The 27,920-nt window shown below is 45.0% G+C and overlaps 1 protein-coding gene across 3 annotated transcripts in view; it reads right to left on the bottom strand.

Annotated features, from left to right (window-relative positions):
• cdk16 (cyclin dependent kinase 16) overlaps positions 1–27,920 on the bottom strand; it is a 50,065-nt gene that overhangs the window by 16,551 nt on the left and 5,594 nt on the right. Inside the window, exons 2-14 of one of the 3 annotated variants that reach the window (XM_072681380.1) lie at positions 18,664–18,844; positions 12,424–12,588; positions 8,029–8,162; positions 6,648–6,773; positions 4,140–4,196; positions 3,422–3,536; positions 3,004–3,098; positions 2,801–2,863; positions 2,483–2,606; positions 1,866–1,986; positions 1,611–1,708; positions 1,291–1,396; positions 571–613 (exon numbers count right to left, since the gene is read on the bottom strand). In XM_072681380.1, the coding sequence (XP_072537481.1) occupies positions 571–613; positions 1,291–1,396; positions 1,611–1,708; positions 1,866–1,986; positions 2,483–2,606; positions 2,801–2,863; positions 3,004–3,098; positions 3,422–3,536; positions 4,140–4,196; positions 6,648–6,773; positions 8,029–8,162; positions 12,424–12,588; positions 18,664–18,784 (1,368 nt within the window). In that variant the 5' untranslated portion in view covers positions 18,785–18,844. Of the gene's footprint in view, positions 1–570; positions 614–1,290; positions 1,397–1,610; positions 1,709–1,865; positions 1,987–2,482; positions 2,607–2,800; positions 2,864–3,003; positions 3,099–3,421; positions 3,537–4,139; positions 4,197–6,647; positions 6,774–8,028; positions 8,163–12,423; positions 12,589–18,663; positions 18,845–27,920 lie in introns of those variants that run through there. The other 2 variants (XM_072681381.1, XM_072681382.1) reach the window with 2 other exon arrangements.

Raw genomic sequence — 27,920 nt, 5'->3', positions numbered from 1 at the left:
ATGCACACACATGCACAGAGCTTGTCTAGTCCCTGGGGAGAAGTATGGTCAATAGGACTCTTCCTGGAGCAGATAAGCATAAACCTTGTGGCGCCATGCCTAATGTCAGGTGTGGGCTAGAGGTGTAGAAAAGCCGCCCCCCCCAGCATTGAGCTGTGGAGCAGTGGAAGACCATCATTCCAGAGAATGGTGCTCCATCCAATACTTTGGGATTGGGATGATGATTTTAGGAGTTGATGGTGAGCTGGGGTGGGGTGGGTGACCATGCAACATCCTGACCTCATGAACATGATCATATTTGCTGAATGCAATCAAATCCTCACAGCAATGCTACAACGAATCTAGTAGGGAAAGTTACTCCAGCAAAAACCCTTTAACCCTTGATTTTGAAAGAAAAATAGAACGATCAGGTGTCCCAATACTTTTGTCCATACAGTGCATCTCTATACCTGTGTTTTGCATTTATCTATCGGTCTTTCAAATTCAACAAGACGCCCACTGCCTGCTCGGAAGACGCATCCCCGCAACATGGTGCACAGGAGGAACCTGAGCTTTAGCGGTGGAGCATACCTGCAGCAGTTTGGACAGCAGGTCCACGCCGTCGTTGTCCAGCCTATAGGAGAAAGGGACAGCAGTACTAAATCAGGGCATTCAGCATGTGCACAGTTTGGTGGATAAAGCTAAAAAAAACAAAAAAAAAAAAAACTCCAAAAACTGGTTGGTTTATTAATTTTATTAATAAATAAATAAATAAATTAATTAATTACAATTCATTACAAATGACATTTTTGCACTATTTTCAACAGGGAATAGCTAAAAATGCCAATAGCAGGGTATCAGGTTAACCTGCTTTACATTAGCATCAACTTTTTCCACTTGGCACCACTCCAGCTGCTTCATACTGACTGCAGCATACCCCTAAAACTGGCAGCTGTAATTCGGCAACATGATAAATAATTACAGGCAATTATTATCTATCATATAGACAGAGGCTCCGCATGACTGAGACTGCGCTCTGTGTTGATTAGCAAATTAAGGCCGGTAGCCTTATGTCCCGAACCGAAGCCAAGGGGACACAATACTCCATCTGAGGTGCACTGCCCCCTCCTCCCTTATGCCCCCTCGCAGCCCCAGGACTGGCTGGCTGTATTATAACACTGTTCAGTCACACTGCTCAGCACCGTCCAATAAGAGGACTGACTCATTTCTATCAGGCAATAATGAGAAGGTGACCGAGAGGGATCCCAGAACCAGAGCTGCAGAAGGTGCAGTGTGTTTGAGGAGTCTTACCGGGGAGTGTGGTTGTGTAGACAGTCAGCGCGGTAGCGGGGATAGTTATAGGAGATGAATTCCTCATTGGAGGTTATTCCAGGCCAGGTTTCCTCCGTAGGCGTGCCTGTGAGAAGCAGCGGGAGGGTTTATAAATACCACACACACACATTGAGGGAGATTGAGAAAAAAACGGTCTGATCCAGTGCCAGAATCAGCAGAGTGAGAGGTGGAGAGCAAACGATGGGGGAGGAGGAAGAAGACCAAAAAAAAAAAAAAAAAAAAAAAAAAAAAAAAAAAGGAGAGAGACAGACAAAGTAAAAGAGAGAGACATGCAGTACCTAGCAGTTTGAAGATAAAGTGCAGCTCCTCCTCCACCGTAGATCCTGGAAACAGCGGCCGACCTGTGGCCATCTCATAGAAGATACAGCCAACCCCCCTAAAAAAAACACACACACACACACACACACACACACACACACACACACACACACACACACACAGAGAGAGAGAGAGAATTAGTGCTTTGACTCAATAGCCGCTACTGAACAACTTCTTATCTTTTAGACATCAGGTCCAATCAGACAGTTCCTCACCACATGTCAATCTGGGTTGAATAGTCTGTGCTTCCCAGAAGGATGTCTGGAGGCCGGTACCAGAGAGTGACCACCTCATTAGAGTAGGTCTTGGTAGGAATCGACTTGGCCCGAGCCAAACCTACAAAACAAAATAAAAACACCATAATTAGAACAAGTACATCTTCTCTCCCACCAGAGAGTCCTGGCCTCGCCATGGACTGACTTGGTTCCCAGTGAGACCAGTAGTTCCATACTGCTGCATATTCCTGCTTTCCCTACTCTATCACACCTGACCCAGCCCATGAGGAGTCTGGTAATAAGTAAAGGAGCAGAATCATCATGAATCACAGCATAGTGTGCGTGGGTACACAGCTAACGACAGGCGTAACACACTGTGTGTGTGTGTGTGTGTGTGTGTGTGTGTGTGCTATTTCAGGCTATCAGACTGGACTCCCTCTTTTTCCCCCACTGCTGATATTGCAGCCAGCATTTTCTGCTGTTAATGGCCCGATACGGATACCTGGTATCAAATCCAGGTCTGGCTCGTTGGACTCTAATATAGTGTATCTCTGGACCCTAATCTGCTGACACTAGCTAGGGAGTGTGTGTGTGTGTGTGTGTGTGTGTGTGCAGACCGAAGTCGGCCAGCTTGAGCTCCCCGCGGTCGTTGATGAGGAGGTTTTGGGGTTTGAGGTCTCGATGGAGGACTTTGCGTCTGTGACAGTAGTTCAGCCCTCGCAACAGCTGGAACAGGAAGAGCTATACACACACACACACACACACACACACACACACACACACACACACACACACACACACACACACACACACGAGTCATGAACAGAGTTGCACATGCTGAAGCAATAAAGTAGTGTAAAACTGTGTAATTTTGAAAGGGGTTAAGGTCTCACATGACTGCATTTCAGCTTGTTAGCATGTGTGCTGACTCTTACCTTAACATTGTGCATGTGGATACAGTTCCCACAGTCATCCAGGTACTGCTTCAGGTCTTTATCCTGAACATCGCAAACACAGAACGATCAGGAAGATGGAAAACACGCATATATTCACAGCTTAGTGTGCAATCGGCTAACTGTGTCTGCTGGAGGGAGCTAACGCTTGTTCCTGTGTGTGTGTGTGTGTGTGGGTCACTCACTAGGTACTCAAACACAAGCGTCAGAGACTTCTGCGTGTGGATGATGTCATGCAGGGTCACAATGTTGGCATGCTTCAGATCCTTCAGCAGAGAAACTGGAGAGAAAGAGGAAGAGAGCTTAGATAGACAGACAGACAGATACACTATATGGACAAAAGTATTGGGACACCTGCTGATTCACTGTGGCAATTCTCCAATGGGAAGCCACTAGAGGGCTAGCGATTGTATAACAATGGTCCCTGCCCCCTCGATTAGCGTCCCTAACAACCCAGTTGACTCCTCCGTCCTCTATCAGCGCTGTAACTGTGTTAAGCAGATGCAGTAGGCCAGGGCTGCTCCAGCACACCTCTATATTTAGCTGCCACGTTTTGGTACAGGGGAGCTTTTCTGGGTTCTGTGTTGTGGTGCTGTGACTCACCCTCTCGGATGGCAGTGCAGGGAGCTCCTTCCTCATGTTCCAGACGGATCTCTTTCAGAGCCACCAGGTTATCAGTGAGTTTACTGCGGCCCTTGTACACCGTCGCATACGTGCCCTGAAAGAAGGAGAGGACACGGGTTTGAAAAAGCACCCCCCCCTTCCACACAACAAATCAATTTTTTAGTAGGCAACTGAATGAAAGTGGTTATTTCAGGTCATTTTGGAGCATTTCTATTGGTTCATTCAGTATGAAAGTTTGACACAGTGTAAATGAAAGATTTTAAATCTTTTTTTTTTTTTTTTTAATTCACACTTTAAAATGCAAAAATAAAAATGGCAATAATGGAGACACAGAAAGGTCACCGAAAGCCAAGTTTTTAATGCAGACACTGTAACCAGGTAAATAAAACGGGTTAAATGGACATGCTAGGACAATATTGTCTCTCTCTAGCAGAAATGTCCAAACTTTTCCTTTTGGGCGAGCCATAAGTGCAATGTATGAGGCGGACCATGGGTCAAAAACAGCATAGAAAAAAATAACAAATAAAATAATGATACATTAGACTATAATTAATCCATAAAATAGTATTTAATATAATAAAATGATATAATAAATAAAAAAAAAATAAAAAAAAAAAAGGTCCCACAAACATTTTATTGTTTTTCACTTTTTGACAAAGTGAATCTGAATCTTTACACAACAGAAACGCTCCCTTACCTCTCCTAGTTTATCCAGTTTTACGTAGGTCTCCAACTTCCCAAACCCGATCTCCGACTGCAACCCAAAACACACCACTGTTATTCAAGACTGGACATGTCACTTTACATAAAGCTCCTTTGTGCATAAGCCCCACCACACCAGCTAACCATTGCTTTAGGAGTGATTAGGGGAGAGAGCGGCATCTGTGAGGGCAATACGGCATGGCTCAGGAGTTGAATTCACGACTCGCTGGCCATAGTGGCAGCACTTTATGTATTTCAAAAAATGTAATGGGTGACTTCTAGTGTTCATAAGCAGCGTTTGCAGCATGAAACCAGTGACAAAGAAGCTAAATCCAGGTACTAAACATCAACTACATCTGAGAACTACATAAGAAGGAAGTGCGGATTTGATTGCTAACCAAACCATTCCTGCAAGTCTTCAGTAACTACATGGAAAGCAATGGCAACGTACACCTCAGTCTTTACTAATACTGACCAGTAGAGCTGGGCAATATGAGGATATGTTATCTTAGTGATAAATTTTGTTATTATGATAACAATATGCTTTTCTAATCATTTCCCTCCACTGCTGATATTCCAGCCAGCATTCTCTGCTGCTAATGGCCCGATACGGATACCCGGTATCAAATCCAGGTCCGGCTCATTGGATATATAGTGTATCTCTAGACTCTAGCTAGGGGTGTGTGACTGGTTTAATTAGATGAAGAGCAGCAGATGTTGAGTATAAATCACTGTATTCAGTACGGGAGAGGATCTGAACAGTAGTTTATAAGTATGTAAATAACCCATCTGTGGTAGTGAACACACACTAGTGAACTAGGGGCAGTGAATACACACACCCAGAGCAGTGGGCAGCCAACTCCAGCACCCGGGAAGCAGAGAAGGTAAAGGGCCTTGCTCAAGAGCCCAACAGTGGCAGCTTGCCAAGCCCGGGAATCGAACACACAACCCTGTTATTGATAGCCCGGCGCTGTAACCGCTGAGCCACCACTGCCCAGCCAGAATCCAAAAGATCCCTCTAAGCTTAGAAACTACTAAATACAGAAGTCAGTCTGGAGACACAATACTCCACATACTCTACACTCTGCTCAAGTACTATGGAGGGTCTTCAGTCTGGGTTTGAGGACAGTGAGTGTTGGACTCTGCTGTTCGGACACCCAGGGGAAGTTCATTCCACCACTTCGGTGCAGGACAGTAAAAAGTCTGGACGCTCGTCTTCCGTGGATTTTAAAGGATGGCGGGTTTAAAGCTGGAAGGGCTCTTGGTACTGACCGGCTTTTGCCCGGTGCCATCAAGTATGGAAGGGCTGTCTGGTACAGTCTTGGCTTTGTAGGCCAGCGTCAGGGGTTTGAATCTGATGTGGGCAGCAGCTACAGGAAGCCAGTCCCTTTACTTATCCCTGTCCTTTAGTTATAAGAGTGCAGGTTCTGGCTGGTTAAGAGTTGATCTAAGATTAAAAACGACTACTCTTATCCGACAGTAGCATCCAGAACTATTCCATATCCGGAAAACTGGCTCTGTGTACATCAGACAAAGTCATTAACCCTATAATAAGTCCTAACCCTCTCCATCTCTCCCTCTCCGCATTCACATCCAACTGTAAAGCCCTAGAGAGAGAGAGAGAGAGAGAGAGAGAGACAGAGAGAGAGACACAGCTCTCTGCAGGGAGAAGCATCGCTAAAAGCTCCTCTTATCCCCATCAGTGAAGCCGGAGCCAAAGCCCTCATAACAGCACACACTGCTGATAATGCGGAGCGGCGGACTCTCTGTTTGACCCTGAATACATAAGACATGCAAGAACACAAGGCGGAGACTGAGATGGGGGTGGTGTGTGGGGGAGGCTGGAGAGGTAGAGGGGAATGAGAGAGAATCACTGACCGCTGACTCATTAATACTAAGTAAGGGAAGAGTTTGGCCACTACTAAGGTAAGGGAGTGGACAGTAGTAAGGACAGAGAGGGGTCAGTAGTAGTAAAGGCTTAGTTATCAGTTATAAGGATAGGGATAAGTAAAGGGAGTGGTCATAAGAAAGGACAAGATAGGGTCAGTTGTAAGGGACAGGGATAAGTAAAGGAAGTGGTCAGTAGAAAGGACATAATAGGGTCAGATGTAAGGATAGAGTGGTCCACAGTAAAGGCTGAGGTGTCAGTTGTAAGGACAGGGATAAGTAAAGGGAGTGGTCAGTAGTAAGGATATGGAGTGGTCAGTAGTAGTAAAGACTGAGTTATCAGTTATAAGGATAGGGATAAGTAAAGGGAGGGGTCAGTAGAAAGGACAAGATAGGGTCAGTTGTAAGGGACAGGAATAAGTAAATGGAGGGGTCAGAAGTAAGTATAGGGAGTAGTCCGAAGTAAGGACAGGAAGCGTTGAGCAGTAAGGACAAAGTGGGCAGAAGTAAAGACCAGGAGTATTGAACAGTAAGGACAGAGAGCGGAGTGTAGTAAAGACAGGGATAAGTACAAGAGGAAGTGGACAGTAGTAAGGGACGGGGAGTGGACAGTTACCAGAGAGACCCTGCGGAGCCGCCTGCTCAGCGGTTTGTCAAACAGCGGGCTGTTCAAACTGAATTTCTCCAGATAGCCGTCCGGCAGCCGGATATCAGCTGGCAGAGACAGCCTCTTATTAATGTCCTGAGAGAGAAACACACACACACACACACACACACACACACACACACACACACACACACACACACACACACACACACACACACATTAATCCACTTCTCCTGTTTTATTATTGGATGAATTGAGGAAAAGTCAGAAGTACAGATCGGGTCAACACAAAATATTACCTGAATTTAAATGTAATTCATATTCAATGTAACTCAATTGTAATTAAGTATGTAATTATGAAATTACATTTGAATAGCACAGCCTGGGGAACTTATCCCTAAGCAACAACCCCTGAAACTGCAGCGTATTATTCATAATATTCATAATATGTGCATAATACGCTACCTCATTAGCAAAGCATAAGATAAGATAAATACCATAAAACACTTGCTCCAAACTCCAATTGTCCAACATACACTAAATGGACAAAAGTATTGGGACATTTGCTCATTCATTGCTTCTGAAATCAAAGATATTAAAAAGAGCAGATCCTGCTTTTGTTGGAGTCACTGTCTCTACTGTCCAGGGAGCAAGGCTTTCTACTAGATTTTGGAGAATCACTGTTGTGAGGATTTGATTGCATTCAGTAACAAGAGCATTAGTGAGGTCAGAATGTTGGATGATCACCACCCCACCTCATCATCCCCACCTCCCCAGCAAAATTGGATTGGGTGGAGCACCACCATCCTTCCAGAGATTCTTTCACTGCTCCACAGATTAATGCTCGGGGGCTTTTCATCCCCCCCAAGCCCACACCTGGCATTAGGCAGCATGGATGTTTATTTGCTCCAGAGAGTCCTATTCTTTTGGCAGTACTCCTCTACAGGGACTAGACAAGTTGTGTGCGCGCGTGCATTTGCACATCTGTATCAGCAATGAGTGCAACTCAAAGCAGTGGAATGCATTCATTGGAAGGGGTGTCCAAAAATATTTGGACATACAATAAATAAAAATAAAATTATTCCAACTTTAAACAAGCAGAACTGCTGATCTGGGGCACAATGGCAAACCCGAGCGAGGAAACACAAGGCGCTGACGACAGAGCCGAGGGTGAAACGATCAGCGTACGGAAACGGTCCGCTCTCTGCATAATTTACACTCCGCTACACCTGTCTGTCAAAGCGCATTAACAGTCCTTTTATTGGGCGCCCCGCTGCCAGCTGCTCCTCGCAGTTCTGAGGAAAACGTCCCTCCCTCACTAATGCGTGCATTATTTACAGTGTTCTGCTCCCACATCACGCTGAGGGACGAGTCGGGAATGCTGATGTACCTCAGTGGAAATTTTGCGTCCCGGGTTGTTCCGGAGCCGCACCCGGACCGGACTGTGCACCTCGTCGGATGAGGTGGCCGAAGCCTGGTCACTTTCTCCATCGGAGCCCATCTTCACATCTTCATGGACTATCTCTGTATACACACACACACACACACACACACACACACACACACACACACACACACACACACACAAAAACGCAGGTTATTTCTAGCACACTATTAAAAGACAAAAGTATTGGGACACCTGCTCATTCATTAATTCTTCTAAAAAATAAGGGTATTGAAAAAGGTTTATCCTGCTTTTGTTGGAGTAACTGTCTCTACTGTCCAGGGAGGAAGGCTTTCTGCATGATCTTGAAGGCGCATTGCTGTGAGGATTTCATTGTATTCAGCGACAAGAGCGTTAGTGAAGTCAGGATGCTGGATGATCACCATCCCACCTCATCCTAAAAGTACTGGATGGAGCTTCACCATCATTCCAGAGAACACAGTTTTTCCACTGCTCCACAGCTCAATGCTGGGGGGCTTTATACCCCTCTAGTCTGGCATTAAGCAGCATTGAGCCAATAGGGTCATGTGAGTGCAACTTAAAGTGGCTGAATGCATTCATTAAAAGGGGTGTCCATAAATATTTGGACATAAGCGTTATTTACTTTTCTGGTTCTAGGTAGTAAACTCCAATCCTATGAGCCCACAGTATTCAGACTTCAGTAATTTCCCTGCTTTACTACACCTGAAAATCAATGGCAGATCCACTGGAGGCATACATTCAGCACCTCCTGGCCTACATCCTGCAACAAAGAACCTTATACTTACAGTCTTCTGGACCATCACACTCCTCCAATGTGTTCCTCACACCTTACAGTCCTCAGCACACACTCCTATTAAACGCCAGTCTTTCAGGCTGCCCTCTCCAGCTCTCATTTGCTTAAAAACACACCCCGGCTGCGCTCAATTACAGAACTGCTTTGTTCCAACTTACTCAAATTAGAAGCCCAGTAAAGGCTTCATACTTATCTTCATATGTGTATCATTTCAATCATCATCTATTCCTGTAAACACAAGCACACACCTACACATAGACCTCCAAGTTGTAGACGTAATGGAGCTCTCTGATTCTTTAGAAACACCCAATTTGGAAAGCCAATTACCCTAGGTAAATTCCCCCATCACTAGCAATGCTCCAAACACTAGCACATCTCCTATACCGTATGTGAAGCCAGACAACCCCCAACTGCAGATGGCAAGCAGCATAACCTGGGATTTAAACCAGGGGTCCTCGGATCATAGCGGCAGTGCCTTAGCCCACTTGGAGCCCATAAATGCCCAGATACAACAGCTAACAGCTAAGACCCACTACTAGGAGACCAAGGCCCAGCCTCCCAACTGTGCTCTCTCAGACTCCAGCTGCTGATGGCAAGCAGCATGACCCGAGATTTGAACCAGCGATCCCATGAATGCTGAGGGACTACCTCGGAGTCTGCATCCCAGGTAAACAGCATCCCAATAACTGAACATTACTTCATAACATTTCCAAAACAAACAGTTCGCTAAAGAGTTTACCACAACTGGTTTGACAATCCTTTACTAGCATTTTATGGTAAATCTATATACCCAACCAAAATATGTCCCCTTTTAATGTCTCAAGTTAGCTCGGTTAGCATGTCCACAGATCGAAGCTGGACAGCACTGTAGGTACCATGGATTTCATGAGAACTGTGGAAGACTACTGCCTTTATTACTGTTGAGTATGGTGCCGCCATCTTGGATTTTTGAACAAGGGGTTGGTGAGGCTCTCTCGACTTTCCGGTGTCGTGACACACCCTATCCCCCCAGAACACATCCTATCCCCCCGACTATTCCAACTGGTTAAAATCAGGCAGTTAATCACATGCCCATCTTCAGTTGGCTGCCATACTTCTATGCTAGTTTTCAAATCAATGGAAAGATATTTACTGGTCATTACTGAGACGTTTTTATCTGGATAAAGCGTCGCTATTAAACTTTATTTATTAAATGTGAATCACATATTAGCACAAGTTCACTGATATAATACTCTTGTTGCTAAGCTGGCATATAAAGCTGATACCAACAGGTAAAGCTACCTATCCTGCACTTGCTATCCGCTATCGAGCTAGTTCCTTTAGCATGTGTTAGCTTGCTAACAAATATTAGCAACTCTGATACGTCATCTCTCCTGACCCTTCCATTGGGTGAAATTTTCCACGTAATTAATTGCCCATTCACAACTGAAATAATGAATGGAAATATTTTTTATTACGGAGTTCTTTTCTTGACAGTTTTGCTGTTTACTTTTTATCAAATGACCATTTCTGTGAACCTTGTTCAAGATCAGGCTAACTCAACTAGTGTGGTCATGCTGGTTGACTAGCTTGGCGATGCTGGTCATGCTGGTCAACTAGCTTAGGTGATGCTGGTCAACTAGCTTAGGTGATGCTGGTCATGCTGGTCGACCAGCTTGATTTTACTGGTCGTGCTGGTCGACTAGCTTGGTGATGCTGGTCATGCTGGTCGACTAGCTTGATTTTGCTGGTCCTGCTGGTCGACTAGCTTGGCGATGCTGGTCGTGCTGGTCGACCAGCTTGATTTTACTGGTCGTGCTGGTCAACTAGTGTGGTGATGCTGGTCATGTTGGTCGACTAGCTTGATTTTGCTGGTCGTGCTGGTCGACTAGTGTGGCGATGCTGGCCGACTAGTGTGGCGATGCTGGCCATGCTGGCCGACCAGCTTGCTTTTGCTGGTCGTGCTGCTCAACTAGTGTGGTCATGCTGGTCTACTAGCTTGGCGATGCTGGTCATACTGGTCGACTAGCTTGATTTTGCTAGTCGTGCTGGTCGACTAGCTTGGTGATGCTGGTCATACTGGTCGACTAGCTTGACTTTGCTGGTCATACTGGTCGACTAGCTTGATTTTGCTGGTCGTGCTGGTCGACTAGCTTGGCGATGCTGGTCATACTGGTCGACTAGCTTGATTTTGCTGGTCGTGCTGGTCGACTAGCTTGGCGATGCTGGTCATACTGGTCGACTAGCTTGATTTTGCTAGTCGTGCTGGTCGACTAGCTTGGCGATGCTGGTCATACTGGTCGACTAGCTTGACTTTGCTGGTCATACTGGTCGACTAGCTTGATTTTGCTGGTCGTGCTGGTCGACTAGCTTGGCGATGCTGGTCATACTGGTCGACTAGCTTGATTTTGCTGGTCGTGCTGGTCGACTAGCTTGGCGATGCTGGTCATACTGGTCGACTAGCTTGATTTTGCTGGTCGTGCTGGTCGACTAGCTTGGCGATGCTGGTCATACTGGTCGACTAGCTTGATTTTGCTGGTCGTGCTGGTCGACTAGCTTGGCGATGCTGGTCATACTGGTCGACTAGCTTGGCGATGCTGGTCATACTGGTCGACTAGCTTGGCGATGCTGGTCGACTAGCTTGGCGACGCTGGTCGTGTTCGTCAACTAGAGTTAACCAGCTTGAGCTGGCCAGGCTGGCTTTTTCTGCAGGACAGTGACCTAAAGTATGCTACAGAACATCGAAGCAGCATCCTGCCCGAGAATTGCAGCAGTGCATCAACGATAGAATCAGCTGTGATTCGCTGTCCTCCATTCAGAACTAGTACTGCTCAAGAACCAGAAAACGAGCAGAGAAAATCACCATCATCAATTACAGGCCAGAGACACTACTGATGATACTCATTATATACTGGGCCAATAAACCTGATTCTGACCTTAAAACCCAGTGTAGGATTATCCAGGCATCAGATGCATCTGGGAGACTCAAGACTTCAGACTTTCACAGCAAACACCTTTATTTGCTCACCAAGGTTGCTGTCCATCAGACTGCCCTATCGTCCTACAGATACAGATGTCCTATTAAGTCCCTGGAGGTCTTCTATACAAGCTGTCTTCAGCACATTCTGGGGGTTACCTGACCCGTACATCGTGCTCCACACTGAAATGTGTGTGAGGTTTAACTGCAGAAGCACAGAGAACCAGCGGCACTGGCATGGGCATGTTATGAGGATGCCAGCGCTCTACGCTTGGCAGTTAGTCCATCAGCAATCTGTTCCAGAACTGGTCTTACCAGTCAAGTCAGGTCATGAACTCATCATTAAGGAAAACACTGGTGATCTTCACTGGAAATCACTGACTACCTCAAGCAAGTGTGTGTGTGTGTGTGTGTGTACCAAAGCCTGTTTTGGAGATAGGAGCTCAGGCTGCAGCCCAGGTTGCACAACTGGTGCAGACACTGTGCGTGCGCACACACACACACACACACACACACACACACACACACACACCATGGCCAATGGTGAGGCGAGATACAGAACAGTCTGTGCTGGCTGGTGCAGAGTGTGTGTGTGTGTGTGTGTGTGTACCCAGGCGTGTAGTGTGGTTGAGATAGGAGCTGAGGCTGCGGCCCAGGCTGCGCGGGCGACGGAGGGCACTGCTGTAGGACTGCAGGAGTGAGTGCATGCTGAAGGAGCCGCCCGCTCCCCTCACTGACCCACGCAGATTGGCACTACCCCCACCTGGCATGGCCTCTGGGAGAGAGGGAGAGGAGGGGAAAGCACACACAGAGCAGGGGAGAGGGACAAGGACATGGGAAGAGGCAGAGCATCATTTGGGATGGAGAGGGAGACGAAAAAAAGAAGTGGGAGAAAAAAGGGAAGGGAAGACACGAAAGAGAAAAATGGAGAAAATAGAGACGACGAGAGGAGAGACAGACGAAAGAAGACGACAGAATGAAAATAGAAGAGAGTGACAGGAGAGAAAAAAGAAATAAAATGAACGAAAAGAGGGAGGAAAAGAATATAGAGAAAGGAGAGAGCGAAAAATAATGAGAAAGGAGAAAGAGAGAGAGAGAGAGAGCACGCAAGAAAGAAAGAAATGAAAAGAAAGAAGAGAGAGTGAGAGAGTGAGAAATAATGAGAAAGGAGAGAGAGAGCAAGAGAAAGATATAAAAAGAATGGAGAAAGAGCGAGAAATAATGAGAAAGGAGAGAGAGCAAGAGAGAAAGAAAGGAGAGAGAGAGAGCGCAATAATGAGAAAGGAAAGAGAGCAAGAGAGAAAGAAAGGAGAGAGAGAGAGAGAGCGAGAGAGTGAGACATAATGAGAAAGGAGAGAGAGCAAGAGAAAGAAATAAAAAGAATGGAGAGAGCGAGAAATAATGAGAAAGGAGAGAGAGCAAGAGAGAAAGAAAGGAGAGAGAGAGCGAGAGAGCGAGAAATAATGAGAAAGGAGAGAGAGAGAGAGAGAGAGAGAGAGAGAGAGAGAGTGAAAAAAGAAAAAGCGAAAGAGAAAAGAGCGCCAGAGAAAAAGAAAAGACAAATACAGAAGAAAACAGGAGTCCGAGATGAAGACAGAAAAAACGACAGTGTAAAACAGATTAATATGATTGGAGGAGGAGGAGGGTGAAGGAAGAGGGTGGAGGAAGAGGAGGGTGGAGGAGGAGTTATAGGAGAGGATGTAACAATTTAACAACCAGAGAAATGAAATGATGGCAGCGTGTGAAAGCGTGGATAAAACAGTGAAGGCCAGCGGACGTGGTCAGCAAGGAGGAGGTCAGAGGGTGGAATGAGGGGAGGACGGGGGGGCAGAGTGAGGGAACATTGAGAAAGAGAGGGGAGAAGAAAAGAAAAGGGAAACATCAAATTAAAATCAAATAAATCGACAGGGAACACACACACACACACACACACACACACACACACACACACACACACACACACACACACACACACACACACACACACCATGCATTTAATTCAGTAAAAATCATGTTAATAAACTCAAACAGGATCAATTCAGAAGGAACACCGTCAGTGTTAGTACAAACAAAACCAGCGATGCCAAAAACAGGGGATCAGCAAGTGAGCTCCAAAATCGAGAGACCTGGGGTCCTCTGCGGTCAGTGACTGCGGTCAGTGACTGCAGTAAAGACGGGCGGCTGAACGAACGGCTGCTCAGTACAATGAAATCCAAGGGCAGCAGTTCGTCATCATACCAACGGACCAAACGCTGTGAAATTGTGACCTGCCTTTTCCTTTGTTTTTATTTATTTGCATATTTCAAATCTAGTTCATTTTAATAACACAATACCTTAACAGTGTGGAATGTAAAATACGGCACAATTCAGTGGTTACGATCTACACTAAGGTCATTCGGAGTTGGTTTAACCCTTTAAACCCTGTCTGTAGGCTCTCATAACTACATTCCTGTCATAATTAAAAATCTTCCACACCCTAAAATAGAGCCCTGTGGGAACAAACGGTTCAGAATAGTTCCTGTGTTTAGATAGTCATAGTCTGTTGTCCATTTGCTCTATGTGGATATTTCCTTCCTTATCTCTCTAGATTTTATTGTATATTGTTTATTATATCTGTGATCATTTCGATTCTTTTGATCTCTTATTTTCAGTTGTATATAGGTTTTATTTATCCTCTTATGTTTTGTTTTGTTTTTTTAAGTTGCCGCATAACGCATAAATGGAAATATTGCTGCATCATCTCTTTTCATTTCCATCTAGGAGTCTTAAATAGCACAAATCAATATAGACTTAAAAAACATTACCACCCTGTTACATAACATTTTCATACATTAACAACAACAAATGAATAAATACATACATCCAATAAAGCCAGCTGCTTAAAATATCCAGTGTTCAGTCTTCCAGGTGTGTCCGACAGGTTTTAAGTGTGTGTGTGTGTGTGTGTATGTGTGTGTGTGTGACTGATTGGATTATTGATTTGAAACTCAGCTTTTGGACCCTTCAGAATATCTGTCCCATTTTGGGCCGGCTCTCTCGCCCTCTCTGTCTCTCTCCCCGACAGTTTGACCAGAGGTTGCATGTAGATGCAGGTACAGGTAGACAGACTACAGGTACGCCCCAGTTGCGTACTACACACCACATACTACACACTAACACTAGAAGGTTTAGACCACATGCTAATCTTGTGGGCAGTGGTGGCTCAACGGTTAGAGCCCTGGGCTATTGATGACAGGGGTGTGGGTTCGATACCTGGGTTCGATACCCAGGGTGCTGGAGTTGGTTGCCCACCGCACTGGGGGTGTGTGTGCTCACTGCCTCTAGTTCACTAGTGTGTGTGTGTTCACTACCACACATGTCACTGTACATAGTACACCTTTACTTAATAGTGCAGGCTTGACAGATTAGTACACTGAATATTAACGCCCTATCTGCACCGTATTAACAGGAAGTGATGAAGCGTTGCTATGCCAACATAGGTCACTGCAAGCTCTCCTGATGCATTTGCATCATTGTCCACCATTTGTTCAAAGTTTAGCAGATGTGAGTAGCTCCTCCCTTTCAGTTTTGCACTGAATTGTGGGATGAGGGTGTCCATCAAAAGCACACCCCAAAACTATCCGGCTCCAAGTATCACGCATCAGGGATTTGGGAGTATCCTCAGCTTTGATGTTTTTATCTAAAATGCACACTACATGCTCAAATACTAGCATTTCTAAGTAGGATGCCATTTGGGACGCATCCTAGTTGTGGCAGTGAGAAGGCGGGGCTTAAAAAGACAGATATTCTTATTTTAGGAAATTATTTTATGATAGGAAAATGAGGACGTATGGTCACCCTACTCTATCCCACTATCGCTATAAGTGGTCTACGAGGAGATATGACCGCAACACCTGCTCCTGTGAGCAAACTCCAAACCAGGCTCGCATTTCTATAACCTGATGTGTGAGTGAAAGAGGCGGGTCAGCACACCGAGGTGGTTTCATTGAAAGGGTCAGACGAGTAATGCATTCGGACACAGCAGGCAGTTCAAAGCAGAAGCCATTGGTCAGAAAGAAAACCCAGCAAGCAGGAGGCCGAAGTTTGAATTCTTAAGCTCGGTCAGATTTCCCGCTGCATGCTCTTCCTCGCACTCTCAGGCACTCTGACATGAGTCAGGAAAGAAAAGTGAAGATGAAGACCCAGCGTGACAGCGCTGTCTCTCCACGGGCAATCACACACGAGACGGCAGCACACAGAGTTATTTTTCACAGGAAGAAAGAGGCAATAACGGGTTATCAATAATCCTGACAGTTCCGAGTATCTAATCAGACATGGCTGGTGTGGAGTCGACGCTCCGCCTCAATTCCTGCCTAAATCATCCTTCTGTGCTAATGAGAAACATAATTCACCAATATTCATCACTGACACTGAACCGTGGGGTTAGAACTTGCTTAGGGCATAAATTCGGGGGGAGGTGGTAAAAATTCACAATTCAAAATCACCAATAAAAAAATATTTTTTAAATGTAATTTAATGGGGAAAAATATATTTTTTTATTTTACATTTTAACTGTTATTATTTAATTTATTATTTGCACTTTATTTTATTATAATATCTTAATTTGCATTATTTTTTCCCTTATTTTGATGTCCTTTTTATATTATTAAATACTATATTTATTGAATTTATTATATAATTTTTTCAATCATTTTATTTTGAATCATTCTACTCCACATTTATGAAATTATGCAGTAATCCATATCCTGTTGCAGAGTAATCTCTCCCATCTGTGTTTGAAGACAAAATCTGCTAATGAGAAACATAATTCACCAATATTCATTATTCATCACTGACTATCAAACACGGGCCAGCTGAACCGTAGGCTTAGAACTTGCTTAAACTTGGGAGGAGGTGGTAAAATTCACCAATAAAAATATATTTATGTCATTTAATGAAAAAAACATTTTATTCACTACATTACACAATTTTTTTTGATCAGCAATTTTTAAAGTAAGATCACAAATATAGTGATGCACACCATGTCCTAAAGCCTATGTATTATTTTAATTTAATTGTATAATTTAATGTATTATTTGTACTTATTATATTTTAATTTGTATATTTTCCCTTATTTTTATGTCCTTTTTTATATAATTAAATACTATTTTTATTTAATTTATTTTTCAATTATTTTATTTTGAATCATTGTACTCCACATTTATGAAATTATGCAGTAATCCAATCTGTTGCAGAAGAAAACAGCATGAGAAACATAATTCACCAATATTCATCACTGACCATCAAACACGGGACAGCTGAACAGCAGGCTTAGAACTTGCTTAGGGCATAAACTTGGGAGAAGGTGGTAAAATTCACAATTATAATTATAATATTAATATGAATAAAAATATTCTTATGTAATTTAATGAAAAAAACATTATTCTACATTACACATGCTTTAAAAATGGCTGATAAAGAAATTAAGACCACATATATATAGTGATGCACACCATGTCCTAAAGCCTATGTATTATTTTTATTTAACTGTATTATTTAATTTATTATTTGTACTTTACTATAATATATACTATTTTATTATAATATTTTAATTTTTAATTTTATCATTATTTTTGTCCTTTTATATATAATTAAATTCTATTTTTTATTTTTCAATCATTTTATTTTAAGTCATTCTACTCCACAATTATGCAGGAATCCAATCTGTTGCAGAAGAATTTCTCCCATCTGTGTTTAAAGAGAACATCTGGTTTAATTTACACAAATCTGATTTAATACACATTCATTTACAACATTTTAAAGGATTAGTTTGTCAAAAACAATTAAATAAACATGATTAATCTCTTACCCCAGATGCTGTAGATCAGCCAAGGCGTGTTTCGTATTTGACACATGCCTCATTAGTTTAGATTGGGAGCTGCTAGGCTAACGCTGCTAACGGACACTGGACTTGGACTGTCACCAATCTGAATTCTAAAAAATCCAAGTCTAAAAACAGCTCTCCGCCGGCTTAAAGCTCACCCAGATCTTTAGTCTCTATGAAAACTCAAATAACATTCCGGGGTCTGTGGACACGTTGCAGATAGTGGTTTGGTCAAGGTTTTGTTTTTTCTGTCCCACATTGTTGCCGGACAATTTGCTGTGAGGACATGAGGATATGGCTGGAGCTCGGACAAAATCTGCTCCACAGCCCAATGCTAGGGGCTTCATAACATGTACAAGCTGTACATGTTTGTACATGTTGTGCGCAATGGGTGTACCTTAGAGCAGCTAAATTCTCCTTTTAAAAGATATGTCCACAAACTTTTGGCATATTATGTATTTGATACTGCATCGATATTGCTTATTTATTAATTTTAATTGATATTATTTGTATTCTTTTTACTTGTTGCTGCTCCACTGCATCTTTTATTACCATCTGTAGCTCTGACTACTCTGAGATTTGTGTTTTTTCAGTAGTTTTGGCACCTAAGCAGGCTAATATTCACTGGAGCGGTGGTGAGACTTTAATAGACTGTAAATATGAGTTATTTATCGTTTATGAATCTGGTCCACTGTCTCCGAACAGACGGAGAGATGATGAGGTGTTCGGTCTCTCTCTTCATTCAGAAAGTAAACAGAAGAGCAGGGGGCAGGAGGTCTGAGTTGTGCTCACACTCGGCAGCGATCGTAAGAGAAGTCCACGAGTCAGTTTGTAGCCGTGAGGAGCTGCACTGCATCGTAGGTGTGGAGCTGGAATGAGTGCGAGTGAGGGAGTCAGGTCCTGGAGTTGTACTGCAGTGTAGGTGTAGGTCCTGTGGCTGTGTGTGTGTGTGTGTGTGTGTGTGTGTGTGTGTTTGCTTTACTGTACCGGAGTCGCTGTGTGCTCCAGCATCCTGCGAGCCGATGGTGTCGTTCAGGCTCTTATCCCCACTGCTGCCCCCCCTCAGCGTCAGGGACAGCTGCCGTTTGATCTTTCTCATGCGGTCCATCAGAGGGGGCAGTGGGGGCCGAGACGAGGAGGGTGGAGGGGCAGCCACTGTTCAGTCACCCTGTCCGAAAGACACACCCACATACAAACACACATTAAACACATAGTCATGAGGCTGTGATGTTCTAGACACACTCACACACACACACACACTATCTGGACAAAAGTATTGGGACACCTGCTCAATCATTGTTTCTTCTGAAATCAAGGGTAAAAAAAGGGGTATATCCTGTTTTTGTTGGAGTGACCCTCTCTACTGTCCAGGGAAGAAGGCTTTCTACTACATTTTTGATTGCATTGCTGTAAGGATTTGATTGCACTCAGTGAGCATTAGTGAGGTCAGGATGTTGGATGATCACCGCCCCACCTCATCCCCCAACTACCCAACTCCTTCCAAAAGTACTGGATGGAGCACCACCACCATCATCATCATCATCATCATTCCAGAGAACACAACTCTTCCTCTGCTCCACAGCTCAATGCTGGGGGGCTTTGCACCCATCTAGCCCATCTCTGGCACTATGTCCAAATGTTTGTGGACACCCCTTTTAATTAATACATTCAGCTACTTTAAGTGGCACCCATTACTGACACAGATGTGCAAATGCACACATTCACACAGCTTGTCTACTCCCTGTAGAGAAGTACTGCCAATAGAATAGGACTCTCTAGAGCAGATAAACACGAACCTATTGGCACCATGCTGCCCCCTGGCATTGAACGGTGTTCTCTGGAATGATGGAGGTGGTGGTGATTGTGCTCCATCCAGTACTTTTGGGATGAGGTGGGGTGGTGATCATCAAACATCCTGACCTCACAAACACTCCTGTCTCTGAATGCAATCAAATCCTCACAGCAATGATCCTCCAAAATCTTGGAGAAAGCCTTCCTCCCTGGACAGTAGAGACAGTTACTCATTAAGCCGCTTTATTTTTTTTGGTGGAAACAAAGAACGAGCAGGTGTCCAAATACTTTTGTCCCGTAATTGAGTAATTAAATAAGACAGTTCTACATCAGAATACTGGACATTTTGCACTTTGATGACCAGGCCTTGCTCACTCTCGCTCACTCTCGCTCCCTGGATTTTCACATTACATCTCAGAAGATACGACACCCTCCCTCGGGAGAAACACGGCCTTTCAAATACCAAACTTGTTAGCGTGTCTGAGACAGAGGGATGATGATGTGGGCGGATGTGTTTATTAGCGCTGGATGTTATTGAAAGTGATGGCGCTGCACTGTGAAGGCCTCACGCTGAGCCGCCGGTGCTGGCCTGGACTGGTCTCCCAGCACGAGCGACAAACCCGCGTAAACACCCCCTTCCCCCGCCAACGAACCGCTTACTTCACAAACAATTACCACCAGCTTGCCATCGCGCTTTCCTCCGAGAGTGGCCGGCTTTCGTAACACGGCAGACTGGGCTAGCAGGCCTCCCAGTTCAAAGCAGGAGAACCAGAGAACTTTCACATCCAACATCTCAGGGTAGGGTAGGAGGTCGTCGGCGGGACAGGGCGTCTCTGCAGATGTGAACGCGTCGCTCTCAGCCAGACAGAGAACCGCCTACAGGACCTTCAGAGTGGAAAGCAGTGAGGAGCGCTCTCTAGAAGGCTGTCCTTTTTTTACCCACCACACTAATCACACGCTCTGGCAAGAAGATGAGCGACCGTCTGGGCTGTAAATCCTAGCGTCCTGTACTTGCACTTGTGGCTACGCCAAAAAAAGGACAACCCTGGAGCAGAGGATTTAGAGCATGTTTACTGCGCTCATGTCTAGGAAACAGGCGGATCGGCCACACACTGCCACTGGACGATGGAGGCTGGGTGGACCACTGATGACCGCTTTATTTAATTCTAGAAAATCTTCTTGATGATTTTGGTCGGTTTTATATTTACATTTTTTTTTTACTTAAAGCCCAAATTCTAAACTGTGTCCAGATTCACTTTTGATAGTCTGGACAGTTTTGTTTTTTGCTGACCCAGTCTGGACGCTCAAATTGGATTTCAAACTCCCAGAAATCCAGAGCAAGAGCAAGAGCAATCTCTTCTGCTTCCTTGTCTGAAAGCAGCCTGTTAGCTGTTAGCGCTGCATGTCCAGACATGCAAATCCGATCTGATCACTTGCGAATAACATTGCAAGCGGTCTAAGAGGGGTGACCCCCAAGACAATGATCAAAAGACACCAGATGGCGCTCTGAACACCGTGGTTAAAACAAAGACTCAGAACTGGACTGGGATTGGCCCCGATTCTGCTAGTGTTATGAAAGCTGGCCTCTCCAGTCCAGTCCAGCCCAGCACCGGCGGCTCAGCGTGAGGCCTTCACGGTGCTGCACCATCACTTTCAATAACACCCAGCACTAACACACACATCCACCCACATCATCACCATCCCCTAATGAATCTGGTATCGCCACTTTTAATCCCAATCCAGTTCCGAGTCTTTGCTGTAACCACGGTGTTCAGAGCGCCATCCAGTGTCTTCAAGGCGCCATTAACGCACACTATTGGCCAGCCGGCTGCCGCAGCACGGGCGCTCTCAGAATCGAATCCAATCCACATTTGAAGGTGGATACAGTCGGATTTGCACAGATGTGTCTCAGTCTGGACGCTCAAATCGGAGTTCGAAGCACGGCCTCCATCTCTCCTGCTTCCGTATATGAAAGCAATCCGCACCTACCACCTCTTTAAATAAAGGTCGACTGACTGACCAATACCTTGAATACTGTGTTGATACTGATACTGATACTACCAATAACACAGAAAGGGGGGGGGGGAAGCATAGTCAATCAATCTAATTAATCTAATCAATCAATCTGAGCTAAATACTGAGGGGAAAAGGCTTCTAGGCATGTGTGTGAAGCTGAAGACCCCACGCCAGAGGTCAGAAAAAGGCGAAGAAGGGACGCGGCGAGGAGGTGGAGAGTACGAAGTTGTGTGACATGATGCTGGACAGAGAATGAGGCCCAGTTTATACTGAGGCCCAGTGGGAGGGTTCAGGGAGCTCAGGGAGTTCAGGGTGTTTAGGGTGTGGACCATCCCCCAAAATTAAGTTACGTCCTAACTCCAATAATTCATTCATTTGTTATCATTCACTAATTATCTTATCTATAGTGTCGGAGCGTGTTAGAAAAACTGCACATGTTTATTACGCTGTGGTTGGTGTAGCGCAACAGATAACACCACTACCTGCCAGTGAGCTACCGCACCATGTGGGAGACTGGGGTTCGATTCCTGGTCTGGGTGACTATGCTGCGCTACACCAATAAGAGAACTTGGGCAAGACTCTTAACACTCCATTGACCCACATCTGTGATACGAGTAACCTTGTAAGTCACTCTGGATAAGAGCATCAGCTGAATGCCATAAATGTAAATGTAAATGTATCCACCCTTTACTGACTTGGCGTTCTAGGAAACATTCATTTACACAGGAAATTCTGGGGGGTTTTCGGACCCAGTCTGAAGCAGCCTGTTAGCGCCTACGATGTTCGGTTTGTCATGTCCGAACATGCAGATCCGATCTGATCACTTGCGAATAACATTGCAAGCGGCCCAAGTAGAGGAGTTTACTAACTTTACCCGCCCTTTACCGGCTTGGCGTTCTAGGAAACACAGATTCCACACTTCAGGACAAGCCTCAGAGCAGCACTGTGGACATGAACATCAGAAAGAACATCAGTTGGACAGGACGGTGTTGACACAGCGGTCCACTAAAACGCCTGAGAGTTTTTCATCCTAGAGAACCTTCAGCAGGCTAAACACTTCAGCCAAGACTAATGAAGTTTACTTTGCACCCCTGCTTTGGCAGACAGCTTCAGATCTAAAAGCAAAGCTTAACACACACACACACACACACACACACACACACACACACACACACACACACACACACACACACACAATAAAACCCCAGCTAGTCTGAAAGCAGCCATCACAGACCATAATCTGCAGATCTAAAGTCGCACAGCACAGCCGGAGGAACTAGGACTGCTGGCAGAAACTGAGCGGAGCACATTAACGCCTGGCTATTTTTACTCTGGTGTTCGTGCGTGCCTTTTAATCAGGGTTTCATTTCTCTCAATGAAGCGCACACTTGGCGGTAGGGACAGCGCAGCCCGCTGAAAGGCCGACACCGAAAATATTTCAGATAGCTGAAATGGTGAACGCACGCACCGAGGCACGCACGGCAGCCGAAACCCACAGCTGAAACCCAAGACCTGAACGAGCGGAGGCTTTCCGAGCGGCCCGAGGAGGCAGGCAGGCAGGCAGGCAGGCAGGCTGCTGTCTGAGCGGCCCAGCAGTTGGACTCGAGGGCTTTGGGCGGTTTGGGCCCAGTGCCAAGCGATAACCAGAGCGATATGCGGACTAATGTTTACCAAAGATATCCTCCATTAAAAGCCTCTCTGATCTGTATCGGCCATAAACAGGTGGCCTCAACGCCCCCACCCCCACCCCCACCAAAAGGGGCGGGCCCATCCATATATACTCTAAACGGACAAAAGTTTTGGGACACATGTTCGTTGTTGGGAGTAACTGTCTCTGGGTACTGTCCAGGGCTTTGGTAAAAAGCATTGCTGTGAGGATCTGATGGCATTCAGTGACAAGGATTGTGTTTATGAGGTCAGGATGTTGGATGATCCCCACCACATCTCATCATCCCCAACTCATCCCTAAAGTATTAGAAGACCACCATCATTCCAGAGAACACAGTTCTTCCACTGCTCCACAGCTCAATCCTGGGGGGCTTTATACCCCTCTATCCCATGCCTGGCATTACCTGATGCTGCTGTTAGAGCTTAGAGCAAAGGTGGACCAGCTCCTTATTAATGCCTATGGGTTTAGAATGGGATGTCCAAATATTTTTGTCCACATAGTGTAGCTCATGGCTGCTTTGCTCATATCTCCCAAGAAGTGTTTTGGGTTTTGGATAACATCTTCAGGGACACATGTAAGGACAGCTTCATCTTCAGGGACACATGTAAGGACAGTTTAGGCACAGGACAGCTGCTGGAACATCCAGCAGTGAGATAAGAGGTCAGGTCGTCCTGTATTTTTGGCACCATGTTATGGAAGAATAGGTAGGCTAATGAACCGTCACAAAACACCTTCAGATGGAGCTAACCTCCAGTTCATCAGCTAAAGCACAGCACGCATGTTTGCAGATGTTAAAAGGACGGTAAATCAGTAAAGCGGTAAGGCAGAAAGGGTGTGGTCAGCTCTGGGGTGTCTAAATACACTAGCGGATGTTAGCCAAGTACAGAAGACCACAGGACGATCGTCTCCAATACGTTAGCAGCAGATCCTTTAAGTCCAGAGAGTTACTTAACGTTGTGAGGTGACTTGGGCACCCATGACCCAGTCACCAGTTCATCAGTTGTTCTTTCTTAGGGCACTTTTAGTAGATACTGACCGCTGCATACCGGAAACACCTCACAAGTCCTGCCTGATGTTTTGTAGATGTTCTAAACCAACCATCACTGTTTGGTTCTCGTCAAAGTGTCTCAGATTCTTATGCTAGGCCATTTGTCCTGCTTTTAACACCTTCATCACCTTCAAGACCAGACTGTTCACCTGCTGCCTCATATATATATAAAAATGTCCCTTCTTCAAGACTGGTCTTCTCAGGCTGGTCAAGATGGTTGAGCAGTTTAGCTCTTGACTAGCATTGGGTATGTTTGAGTTTGAGACCTTGCTTAACAAGCAGTATGACCAAGCTTGACCATGCTGGTTGACCAGAATGACCAGCACGATCACGCTGATGGACCAGTTTAGCTCTGCAAGCAAGTTTTGTTTGAGTTTGATGTTTTAGCTGATCTACAAGCATGATCAACCTGACAAAGATACAGCCTGGTGTTCTCAGGCTGGTCAAGCTGGTTGAGCAGTTTAGCTCTTGACCAGCAATAGCTATGTTTGAGTTTGATGGTTTAGCTGATCTACAAGCATGACCTAGCTAAACAAGCAGTATAATCAAGCTTGACCATGCTAATCGACCATGACCAAAGATGACCAAAATCAAATAGAACACACAATATGCTGGTCAAGAGCTGAATAACCAGCTAGCTTAGCTGGCACATGGTACGTTTTCATCTGGATGACCAGCTTTTCAACCACCTTTGAAACCAGCTCTCAGCAGAAGCTGGTCTTGACCGTTAGAGCCATAAGCCACTCAAGGCTGTGGTTTAGTGATTCCAACCTACTTCACGCGTGGTGGGAAAACCAGGAGAACGTTCATCTCCTCAGGGCTTATCATACCAAATCTAAAACATCAGAATTCAGATAAAACGAGACAAAAATGAACCAGCTCGGTTAGGTAAGAGAACCGGGAGATTCAGAAGGCTTGCTGGAGGTCAGTTGCCAAACGTAGGTCATAAAATCTGCCTAATCAGTTGTGACATCTCCCTCGTATGACTTTGGTGACGTCTTTTGGTTCGATCCGATATCAAACGTCGGTCTGAATGCTAGCCCACACTTAATTAATGCCTTCATTTCCATCAGTTTCATAGGTCCTAAAATAGAACCTTGAGGGACGCCACAAAATCTGCAATGCTGAACGGCCATAAGATAGTTTTCAGCTTCAGGATGAACTGAATCATTCACCTAGAGTTGAAAGAGTTACCTGAACTACAGATACGACCTCGTTCTACAGTTAGATCTACAGATCTGTCCTTTGTAAGACTTCAGAACACATTTGGGAAGTTGTACCAGTCGCAAATCACAAACCAGCAATGCTTCTAGATGTCAATTATTTTTCCATCCATGCGGCTCACTTGACTACACACAAGGCACCGAAAGGGGGAAATAAATAAATAAAAAGCATGACCTTTAGACTAGCACGCAGGTACTCATTCACTAATCAGGTCAGTAATCAAACACTAGAACAACTGTTCACTGTGTGCGTGGGCCCTTAATTGCCCCCCTTCAATAAGCCTCGCTCACACTGGTCAGTTATTACCCCAAGGATCATATGTTTAAAGTCTTCCAGAGCTGGATCAATTCTCACCTTTCACGTTCTAATTACTCCATTATCAGGCACAGAAGGGAGCCAAGCCAAGACACTGAGCCCAGAGCAGAAAGAACTAGCCGTGCCAGAACTGCTATTTTGGACGGGCCTGAAACATCTGCGGGTAGGCCGGCCCGCTGATTCCTCTCATGACGGGCTTATAACACAATAGTAACCATAACTATGAGGCATTCACTTAGCATAGATTTTCTAAAGCTGAAACTGAGAAACACGATATGGACAAAAGTATTGAGACACTCATTCATTGTTTCTTCTGAAATCAAGATATACATACACACACACACACATCTATATATACAGTTTATCATGCTTTTGTTGGAGTAACCGTCTCTAGGCAAAGTTTTCTACTAGATCATTGTACTGGAGCATTGCTGTGAGGATGTGATTGCATTCAGCAACATAGTGAAGTCAGTATGTTGGATGATCATCACCCCACCTTACCCCCAAATCCCCAACTCATCCCAAAAGTGTGGAGCACCATCATTCCAGAGAACACAGTTCTTCCACTGCTCCACAGCTCAATGCTGGGGGGGCTTTATACCCCTCTAGGCCACGCCTGGCATTGGGCAGCATGGTGCCAATAGGTTCATCATGTTAATCTGCTCCAGAGTGTCCTATTCTATTGGCAGTACTTCTCTACAGGGACTGCCGAATTACTGCCAAAATACTTTTGAGATAAGTTGGGGTGCTGGGGACGATGAGGTGGGGTGTTGATTTAATACCTTTGATTTTAGAAGAAATGGTGAATGAGCAGATGTCCCAATACTTTTGTCAATATAGCGTACTTTCAATTTGACATTCTAGGGTCCCTTTAAATCTGGAGCTAAGGTCTAAAGTGATAAGACTCGTTCTCTGGGACTGAGCCCCACAGTGCCAGCTGCAGCTAAGCAGCCTGGCAGGATTCAGTTACAGAGGAGGCGGGACGCTCCCTTAATTGACACGAGTCGAAGAGGCACAAAGGATCAAGATGAAGCTCGTTTATCCACCAACCAAGTCGATTGCAAGCTCGCCTCTCGCTGAAAGTTAAAGGAGCACTGACCGTGACACTTTTACTTGATCAACAGCGAGCGAAGGCTAATTGCTGAACGCCCTCTGCTAGGTGCGTTTGCTATGCCTGACCAAACAGAGGGTCAAGTTTCCATGTCCCATTCTAGTATCTCCAGGTCCCTGATTGGTCAAAAGACAGCTTGCTTGCATGGCTACCATGGCAATAAGCGGTAAAGGTCTTCTGACAGCATCCGTTGTGGCTGGGTGTGATGCGTGGTTCACTGCCGCGTTCTGTAATCTAATGAGCGAGGAACCGGCCCATTAGGTCCAACTTAATTATAACGTGTCAGACAAGAAGTGTGAAGGAGACGACGCCAGACTGTAAGGCAGAAATGCTTCTCAGCCCAGACAAGTGTTTGATGGCAACGAGCTCAGTCATCACATTTCCAGAAACAGAGCTCTGCGAAGCCTCGCAAGAGAATTAGCATTTCATCATTTCAATTACGTGGATTGGATGGTGAAAAGGAACCGACAAAATCTGGTCGATAAATAGGATCATAGGATCAATCTGATCACCTAAATAATGGTGTCAAAAGTATTGACATTCATGGAGATACGAGGGTTTAAAAGACTTCTATAGACTCCAGTAAAAGTGTAAAAGTACTGGTTTCAGAACGACTTCAAATAGAAAAGTAAAAGTAATGGAAGCAAAACAAAGGCAGAAAGCTTAGGCCGCACCACAGGGGTCTATAGTGCACTACCCCCCCTCCTCCCCAAAACCCATTTCTCTAAAAGCCATAATGAGGAGAATGATCTATTAAAATGTTGATGTTAAAAATGTTGGGCTGCACTAGGCTCCTGTTTCAGCTGCAGATCTGCCCATTGAAAATGAAGCATTTCAGTAATATCAGCTCTATTAAAGGAGCGTCTCTGTGCTCTACTGAGCATCAACATGAGCTTCATGGAGGAAAATATCGTTGTCGTTGTCTAGAAGTTTTGTAAAGCTGCAGAAAGTCAGACTTCAGAGGCGTGTGATCAATAAGCTTTATTGGAATGTAAATGTGGGGCTCAGTCGGGACGTTTCACTGCAGGTCTCTTGAGTCTCTGCCACGGACACAGTCTTCATACTAGACT

Source organism: Salminus brasiliensis, chromosome 6 (genome assembly GCF_030463535.1).
Source record: "Salminus brasiliensis chromosome 6, fSalBra1.hap2, whole genome shotgun sequence".
Lineage (NCBI taxonomy): Eukaryota > Metazoa > Chordata > Actinopteri > Characiformes > Bryconidae > Salminus > Salminus brasiliensis.
The sequence above is the reverse complement of the archived record's forward strand: the minus strand, read 5'-3'. Positions and strand labels throughout refer to the sequence as shown.